Source organism: Pelophylax lessonae, assembly GCF_965119305.1.
Source record: "Pelophylax lessonae genome assembly, chromosome: 1".
In the NCBI taxonomy this organism is placed as follows: Eukaryota; Metazoa; Chordata; class Amphibia; order Anura; family Ranidae; genus Pelophylax; species Pelophylax lessonae.
Genome location: NC_138768.1, coordinates 575,211,531 through 575,220,808, shown reverse-complemented (window position 1 = coordinate 575,220,808; position 9,278 = coordinate 575,211,531). Strand labels below are relative to the sequence as shown.

At 40.3% G+C, this 9,278-nt stretch overlaps 1 protein-coding gene across 1 annotated transcript; it reads right to left on the bottom strand.

The window, feature by feature from the left end:
* Positions 1 to 440: 440 nt before the first annotated feature.
* Positions 441 to 7,312, bottom strand: LOC309558770 (uncharacterized protein). Its single transcript, XM_082261817.1, has 6 exons — positions 7,160 to 7,312; positions 6,989 to 7,056; positions 5,213 to 5,242; positions 4,667 to 4,801; positions 3,263 to 3,427; positions 441 to 825 (listed from the first exon to the last, which is right to left on the bottom strand). The coding sequence occupies exons 2-6, from the start codon at positions 7,040 to 7,042 to the stop codon at positions 613 to 615; spliced, it is 597 nt and encodes a 198-aa protein (XP_082117943.1). The 5' UTR covers positions 7,043 to 7,056; positions 7,160 to 7,312; the 3' UTR covers positions 441 to 612.
* Between the last annotated feature and the right edge of the window lie 1,966 nt (positions 7,313 to 9,278).

Below are 9,278 nucleotides of genomic sequence, written 5' to 3'. Positions count from 1 at the left end.
AAAGTAGTCTATTAGTGATGTATCAATTATATATCAGCAGCAGATACAATAAACATTCATATCCATAAGTTATCATGGAAGCTCAGTTTTGAGCCAATACAGTATTAAAGGCCACCCATACACACTGATTTGTTACACTGGCTATGGAAAGGTAGTGGCGGTGTCAATGATACACCACTCATTTAAATTCATGGGAAGATTCTATAGCAGCTAGGGGATTTTACATCTAAGTGTTGGCTGCGAACCAAGACGTCATGCCGGTAAAACATTATTATTGTCTTATAAATAGGTTAGGCTTAGCATACCCGTGTCTAATATATATATATATATATATATATATATATATATATATATATATATATATATATATATATATATATTTATTTATATATATGTATATATATCAGACATGGAAGCTATAAAGGTTTGTAAGGACAGCAGCGCCTAAATTTAGAACAAGGTTTGATACCCTGCAAGCCTTTACTTTAACACGTGCAGGAGTCCATGTGAGGTTATCAATAGTAAACTGCATTAATTACATTACATAAACCATTCACTCAAATAGGAAGACAAGAAGGCAAAAACAATAAAAGTCATGATCTGCTGACATGTTTAGGGCTGGAAGATGGGAGTATTTGTTGTTCTCTCTTCTGAGCTCTCTTCAGAAGTGTCAGGTACAGTGGATGTCTCCAGGATACCCTGCAATAAGTTCTGCTTAGTGCTGCGCTCGTGGCTGTCTTCCTCTGAACTCTCAGATCTGTGGCTGCTTGTGCTCTCGGTGGTTGTACTTTCAGAAGAATGCTCTGAGGAGCTGCTGTGAGGTTTCTGTTCCGAATACAAGACAAACACACTTAGGAACATTTGAAATTATTGCTGGATTCTTCTTTTATGCTTTAGTTGGAGCTGTAATTCTAAACATAAGTTGGATGTTTAGCCTATGTGGCCTATTCACCCGGACAGTCCGGGTTTTGTATCATGTGTCCGGGTTTCAGTCTCTCTGAAACCCAGACACATTCAGACTGGACTGTGGCTCCCTCTATGCAGGCTTCCGGGAGAGTCAGTCTACTGTAGAGGGATAGGTATGACAGGAAGTCATCCCAGACGTAAACGTCCACACGCCCCCCAACGAAGCCGGCTGTTTATCCATATGCTGATCTGGAGACTTGCGGGACGCCACGGTTAGATCCATGACCGGCACATACTACATGCCTGTTTTTGTCTTTTAAATTGTAAGTAGTTTTTTAAATAAATTTACCTATTGGTTTACGGGATTACGCTATGGGCCTCTGTTTCTTTCTACATATGGCTTTACGTTCAATGGAGTATATGAGAAGTTCCAAGTGTGCCACATACTAATGTGATCGGTTTAACAACACACCGGAAACGGCTTTCGGCTTTTGGAGTCTTTGGAAGCACCTGAGCTTGATATCGGTTGACCTACTGGTTTATTACTAGCTGGGAGAGGCTGTCTCATTAAATTGAGCAGCCATGGAATTTTGCTTGTTATACCTGAGCACAAGGGTGTCCCCTTCCTACACTTTTCCCTGGTGTCACTGGAAGAAAGTTATTTTGCACGTGGATTCACATCTCTGCACTTAATATTGGGACTATTCATTTGGACACTATCCCCTCTCCTTTTTTTGTTTTCTTTATATGAGCTTTTCAGCTATATTATTGTATACTGATTTTAGCGCTGCACTTTTTGGTTTTTATTGTATTTTTTGAATCACTGTTAGTTGATTTTGTGCCAGCTGCTCACTATTGTTCTCAATCATTTGGTTTTCTATCACATCTAGCGCGGAAATTTCTCTTCTATTCATATGACAGGAAGTGGCCAGTTTAGTGTAGAGCAGGGGTTTCCAAACTATGGCCCTCCAGTTGTTCAGGAACTACAATTCCCATCATGCCAAGTCATGTCTGCGAATGTCAGAGTTTTTCAATGCCTCATGGGATGTGTAGTTCCGCAACAGCTGGAGGGCCGTAGTTTGAGGATCCCTGGTGTACAGAGTCCTTCTTTTTCCCTTTACAATGTGGGCAACTCACTGAGAAGGGCACAGCAATCTAAGCATATTTCATGGGCACAAGAATGCTTTTGTTTTATTTAACCCTTTAAGCTCCTCCCACTGAAGTGTGCATACCCCCCTGAGTTACTACTCTCCTTGGGACATTCTAAAGTGTCCCAAGGCCTTTTACAATCCTATAGTGTATAATAAAAAACAAAAAATTGCTGTGTGCTGCTAAAGTGTTTGGGTTTGGCTGGAAGAAAAGGTGGCAACCCTAGGGCGTCCACTCCGGAGACACAGGTGCAGTATCCAGCCCCACTGCCTTGGGCTGGACACTTAAAGTCTATGGCAGGTTGAATTACACTGTGCCTGGACATGACTGAGTGCTGTAGTAAGTTGCACTTGCGTTTAGTACCCTATGCGTTCTGGGAGAGAGTTAATTCTAGGTTCATCATTTTTTTAAAGTAAAGGTCTTTAATCCTCGCAATCCCTATAGCCAGTTTTGGGTATTTTGCTCTTTTACAGGCACACACAGATTAAAAGCATTAATATGTGTGGTATCTATTTACTGGGCACAAACGCATCCTTTAAAGCGGTAGTATCCCGCTTTTTTTCACTTTTAACTACAGGTAAGCCTATAATAAGGCTTACCTGTAGGTACAATTAATATCTCCTAGGTTTAGGAGATATTTGCAGTGCATGCAGCCGCTCATGCGAGCGGTGCATGCGCTCTGAAGGTCCGGCGGACCTTCAGCTTCTCTTGTCGGGAGCTTGCCGGAAAATGACTCCTGCGCGCATGTGCGGGAGTGACGTCATCGCGGCTCCGGCCAATCACAGCGCAGGAGCCACCGAACCCGGAAGAGACGCCGTGGGATCATGTCAGCGCCCGCAGCGGTGTCCCGGGGTCCGTGTCGGGGCTTCGTTCTAAGGTAAGTAATTCATAATGAGCTAGTATGCGATGCATACTAGCTCATTATGCATTTGTCTTGCAGGTTTTTTTTTTTTTTTAGTTTGGGTTTACAACCGCTTTAATTTTTAATATAAGTGATGATCTCTGAGCTATTTACCACACTCTCGCATGCAGAGTGATACCATAGTGAGGAAAAAGTGCCAATTATATTGTGTACCAAAATGAATTTATGTTTTTTAGTACGATGACATTTTAAAGGCATAAAAGGGATGTGTGAAATGTAATACTTTGCATGTTTATCACTACTGTGATCAATTATATATCATCATTCAATCAAAAGGCGTCTTACCTGTCCAGCGGCACGTTTGCGGCGCAGGTTTTCTGTCAGTGCTTGACCAGGTGTTGTCCCATTGGGGGTAGGAACAGTTCTGCGTTCTTCAGAGGAGGAGGAGGAGGAGGAGTCAGGGCTTGAGTTTGAGATAGATTTACTGTGACTTTCACTTGAAGATACAAACTAAGGGAAAAATATTAACACGTGATTAAATACTGTAACACATGTAATTAAAAGTGTATATATATCATAACTGCCTAATCTCATGTATACCTATGAATGTGGTATAATTCTGGGATTAGAAATTTCTAGTTGTTTGCATTGCTTTAGGCTGGGTTCACACATATGTGAAAAGGATGCATTTTGAACCGCATCTAATTCCCATGACATGTGAAATACCATTGTTTTCTATTGTGCCTGATCACATATGTCTGGTGCAGCTGGAGTGTGGATTTAGTGCGAATTAAAAAAGAGTCCTGCCAGTTTTCTGAGCAGTGCAGTCCGGCTCAGGTGTGAATTCAGGCCAATTGACTTCTGTCGGAACGCTTCTGAATCGCACATGTCATTCAGTTGTGAACAGGATAAAATCCTGACCTGATCCTGATGTAAACCTGACCTGATGCTGATGTAAACCTGACCTGATCCTGATGTAAACCTGACCTGATCCTGATGTAAACCTGACCTGATCCTGATGTAAACCTGACCTGATCCTGATGCAAACCTGACCCCCCCCCCCTCCTTTTCATATGAGTGGATCTAATCTGAATTTTAGGTTGCTGCTCTTCATATGTCCTAAATAAATCTGTAAAATCAGGTGGTCATTAAGGACCTCTCTGCTTGATGACAATTCCTCATACAGCATATCTCCACTTTCACACAACCGCTCTGATCAGGTTTGCCTTTCAGTTTTTCAGGCAGACCTGATCGGATGGTCCATTCACCTTTATGGACTGGTGGGTGTCTATCTCCGATCCAATCCTGTCCAGTAAAAACAAACGGAAGGGTATATGTCCTCCTCTGTGTAGGTAGATTGGAGGTAGTTGAGTGTAAATGGACAGCGGAGACCATTTACACCCATAGAGCAGAGTGAGCTCTGTCCTTGTCGGCTCGGCATAAACTGAGCGAACTTGGACCTGTCATCCGCCTACTCTACTCTGATCAACAGGGGATCTGTGAGCAGTTCGGAACAGAGTCCGCCCTGCATGAAAGAATCATAAGACCTAGACTACATAACCCTTCATCATAATGCTACTGAGCATTTCAATTTTTGTTGCAAGCCACCATATTTGCAGCATAATGAAATCAGTAAGTGATTGTAAGCAAGTGGTTGTTCACAAAGTAATCCTTGAGACAAATTATGCCTATGTCTAAAGCAGTCTTTCCAATGTGTGGTGTTACACTGTTTATCCTTGTCACATTTACCTGTCTTAAAGCACGTCTAAGACGCAGGCTGTCACCTCTTGGTTGATCGGTTAAGGGCTCCAGTGTAATATTTACTGCAGGGGGGATGGTGAACTCTTCTGATGAAGAAGAAGTATCGTGGCTTTCAGGTGAATCCTACAAACATGGGAAAAAAGAAGAATAATTGATACCCAAGCAATGTTAGAACTTCCATTAGTAGTGGTCCACTGACAGAATGAATACCTAACCTTCCACGAGCTGCATGCTGGGGGCTCCTGTGCATGAACCCAGGAATTTGATACAGAATTTGAAATTAAAAACACTATTCATGTGTTTGCAAATGACACAAGGCTGTGTACTGTAATTTAAGCCATTATTGATGACTTAAGTGTATCTAAACACTTTGGTTGATGGGGCAACTACATAGCAAATGACATTCAACATGGACCTCATAAACTAAGGCGTAATGGAAACACAGAAATGTATAGGGAAAAAAAGACAAGGCTTGTATTATGTGACATTGGTCCTGCAAAAGATAAAAAAAAAAGAATACATCATAATACTAACCATCGGAGAAGAGTTTGAGTCTGATGATGTCTAAAAGAAAAAGAAAAATTATATTACAACTGTTATCTGATAAGAAAACGCCCTGTCTGTAAGATGATTTTCAAGTTCAAGCTTCACCTCATTTTGAATATGTAAAAATTAAAATTTGCCACATAAAATATCAGAGGCACTGACTACCCCTCTCAGTGTTCTTACACAGTATAGGCAGAAAACAAAACCAGTATACAGGTATGTAAAAATTTACCACTATAGCAAACACGAAAAAATTGTGAGTTTGATTTATATTATTTTAGAATTATATATTATTAAAGTGACCTGAGCACCACTCCATTCATTAGACATGGACCCCCGAAGTCCGCTGGTAAACTATCACTTCAAGGAGTGTCCATTTTCTGGGTACCCTGTTCCTCCTGCTGACCTGCAAATCAAACCTGTATCCCATAATTACATGGAGGTGGGCAGCATGTCCAGGACGTTTCTTAATCAGGGGGCTCTCATGCTATTGAATTTTGTCTTGACTAAACACCTGTGATAAATGACCTTAAATATAACTACCGCAGGCAAAATGTAGTATATATATATGCCTCTCTTTCACCTTATCTTAGCCTTTCACAATATTTTCACCCCAGAAAAACAATTACAAAATGTTTTTCAAGTCTCAGGAAGCCCCTAGTAAGATTAGTCCATCTGGGGTCATTGGGAAAAATGGTGATGGTAAGTGGGAAGTATGTCTTCGTTTTAGGGGTGGCTAGAATGACACCCTTACAGTCATGCTGCTGGCTCTGGGAAGTGGGATTGGACATAGAACCATGCCGGTGCCATCAGAAAGGAGGTCAGCCAGTCACAGCTCAAGAAACCCCTAGGCAACCCTGAAGGAACCCCAGGGTTCCACAAAACCCTGGTTGGGAATGACTGCCTTATCAACTATCAGTTGCAGGGTAGTCCTACTGTGGCTGTATTGCTACTAAAAAGTGAGTTTGTGAAAATATGGGACAGATTAGAGATGCAAACCAAACCTAGTAAAAATAAGCCTCAGTTTGAAAAGCTTTATCACAAGGATAATGGTCTCTATTTTCTCCTTGGACTTTGCTGTACAAACCTAAAAAAATGTTTGACAATAGGCTCCCTTATCCTGGTGTGTTAGCTTTATAAATTGAGCTTATTCTACATAAAGCCATGTCAGTTATCACAGTATTTTATAGTAAATCTGCATCAATGCAGAAAACCTCATATAATGTCAAGGTGATACTAAAACAATAGATGAGTAGGGGAGTAAATACCACCTACAAAGGTGGGTCCATGTTGCTTAAATTGAGCTTATTATACATAAAGCCATGTCAGTTATCACAGTATTTTATAGTAAATCTGCATTAATGCAGAAAACCTCATATAATGTCAAGGTGATACTAAAACAATAGATGAGTAGGGGAGTAAAGACCACCTACTAAGGTAGGTCCATGTTGCTGCCTCAAGCAATTTGTACCCTGTTATTACCATTCTTTTGTATATGTAATACCCAAACTTTACCAATGCAATGCAAAAAACATTTAAAAGGTTAAAAAAGCATCACATTTGTTTTTTTTTTCACTATAGATCTGTCAGTGAATGACTTGCCTAATGCAATGCTTACAGCATGACGTACTTATTAGAGGTGAACATTTGCTCTAAAAGCTGTGCCTTATACAATAAAAATATTATCCTAAATATACTTGGCTCCAGGATTCTTTTGCCCACAAAAAATAATTTTATAAACCATAATGATCTATAGATACTTACGGGATATGCATAGGCCAAGCCGACAAGGCACACGATGAACACAGCACTTTTCATCTTTGAATCAATATCTGAAAAATATAAAGTGAATGTTAATACCGTAAATAAGTATCTGTTAAAATAAATGGAATAAAAACAGTGAAATGACCAGCGGAAGCTGATTAGGTGTCTTACCTTGGCTGCTCTCTAGTCCAGATGATACTGCCAAATGCAAGAAGCTCTCTTGTAGTATTGAGCAGTGATTCTGCTAAATCGGATGCAATGTTTTGCTGTGTAAGGGCTCAGGAGTAGCAGAATTTAAACAGTTTCTGCAGGCAGCATCATCCAATCATCATCAGACTTGGAGAGTGACACAGTGAGGTTTCTCACCACCTGACCTGCCCACACTCACCCACACTTCCCCTTGGTTTTGTGGTATTTCTGTCAACAGAACGCAAAGTCGTCTACACTAACATTATTGTTGATGTACAGTGTAATTAACTAGTTTCATTCCGATGCATGCTATTTAGCAATACGTAGGCAGTTTAAACAGTGATTTTATTATCTTTAGACTTTTCTGAATAGATTACTTTTTGGTCAAGGTACTTACCTGTTTAGATTGCCTGGAATTAAATGAAGGATTTGTAATGACTAATACAGTCTAACCACCAGAAATGTAAGCTCCGAATGATTACATCGGATTAAAAAAGACAAATTACAACATAAAAGCACCTTGGCTTTTGCAATAAAACAACAATTTCAATTGTGTAAATCCAGTGTTCTTGTTTTTAATCCCACAAGGTGATATCCAGAAGGTGTTGAAACCAACAGAGAAAATATATACTGTATGCCATAAGGAAATGATTCTGGAGGGCTGCATTTCCAAAAATCCTTTTATTAAAGCTTCATAAAACAAGTGGTTGACAGATGGAGCAGGGGATAAAGAGGTAGACCTGTTTCACGCATGGTAATATGTGGAAAAAAGTGCAGCGCTAATAAATACTAGCAATATAAACGTATATATATATAAACCAAGAAAGGTAAATACAAATAAATTGCAAAATGAATAAAAGTGAACATCAAATCAACAGTCCCATATGTGAAGTGCTCACTGGATTCCAACACCAACATGATATAGAGATATAATGTGCTCACCAGAATGATAGGACTCAAAATGCCATATAGCATATGAGTCAAATCAGCTTGTTGTACAATGGATGGATAATCCGAAGGGATGACTGAGGTCACTGATGTTGAGGTGAAGAGGTAGTAGCAGATATGAACCGTCACACCAAAGAGGCTCTCACTCCGTCAAATGGCCAGAAAGGAACCAAAAAAACAAGGGAGCACAAAATAGCGTAACACTGCTAAAATATTTATTAAATAAAAATACACCAAATTGCACTTACAAACATCTTGTGGTAAAGAGCGTATACAGATGCAAAGTTGGCTGTCAGCAGCGTGGCCTTGATGCGTTTCAGCACAAATGCTTTTTTCAAAAGATAGTGCCATGGTAATGACTAAGCGCTAACATTTGCGCGAAACGCGTCTACCTCTTTGTCCCCTGCTCCATCAGTCAACAACTTGTTATATGAAGCTTCAATAAAAAGTATTTTTGGAAGTGCAGCCGCCCGGAATCATTTCCTTATGATACACAGCATGCGAGCTGGGCTAGCACCCGACTATACAAAAAGTGGTCACTTCCACCACCTATAACTGGTCTTAACAGTAAGGAGCAGTGGAAGGGCAAACGCATGTCGAAAAAGCCAAGGAGTTTCCAGTCACGACTTACCAACCAGCCTGCGACCAACCAAATTAACCTGTCTAACAGTATACGTTAAAAACAGGGGTTTAGTTGCACACATTTACAAACACACGCGTAAGCTGTAGGCCCCGGCAAAGCACTCTGATATCTGCAGACCCTAACTCTACCTTTAACCACTTAAGCCCCTGAAGATTTTACCCCCATTCCGACCAGGGGGTATTTTGCGATTCGGCACTGCGTGACTTTAACGGACAATTGCGCGGTCGTGCGACGCTGTACCTAAACAAATTTGGCGTCCTTTTTTTCCCACAAACAGAGCTTTCTTTTGGTGGTATTTGATCACCTGTGCGATTTTTTGATCACGCGCTATAAACAAAAAAGGAGCGTCAATTTTGCAAAAATAGCAATATTTTTCACATTTTTTTATATGAAATTCCCCCCAAAAAAATGTAAAAATCTAAATTTTTTAACATTTTCGGCCAATTTGTTTTATGCTACCTATGTTTGGTAAAAAAAATCGAAAAAAGCGTATTTTGATTGGTTTGCGCA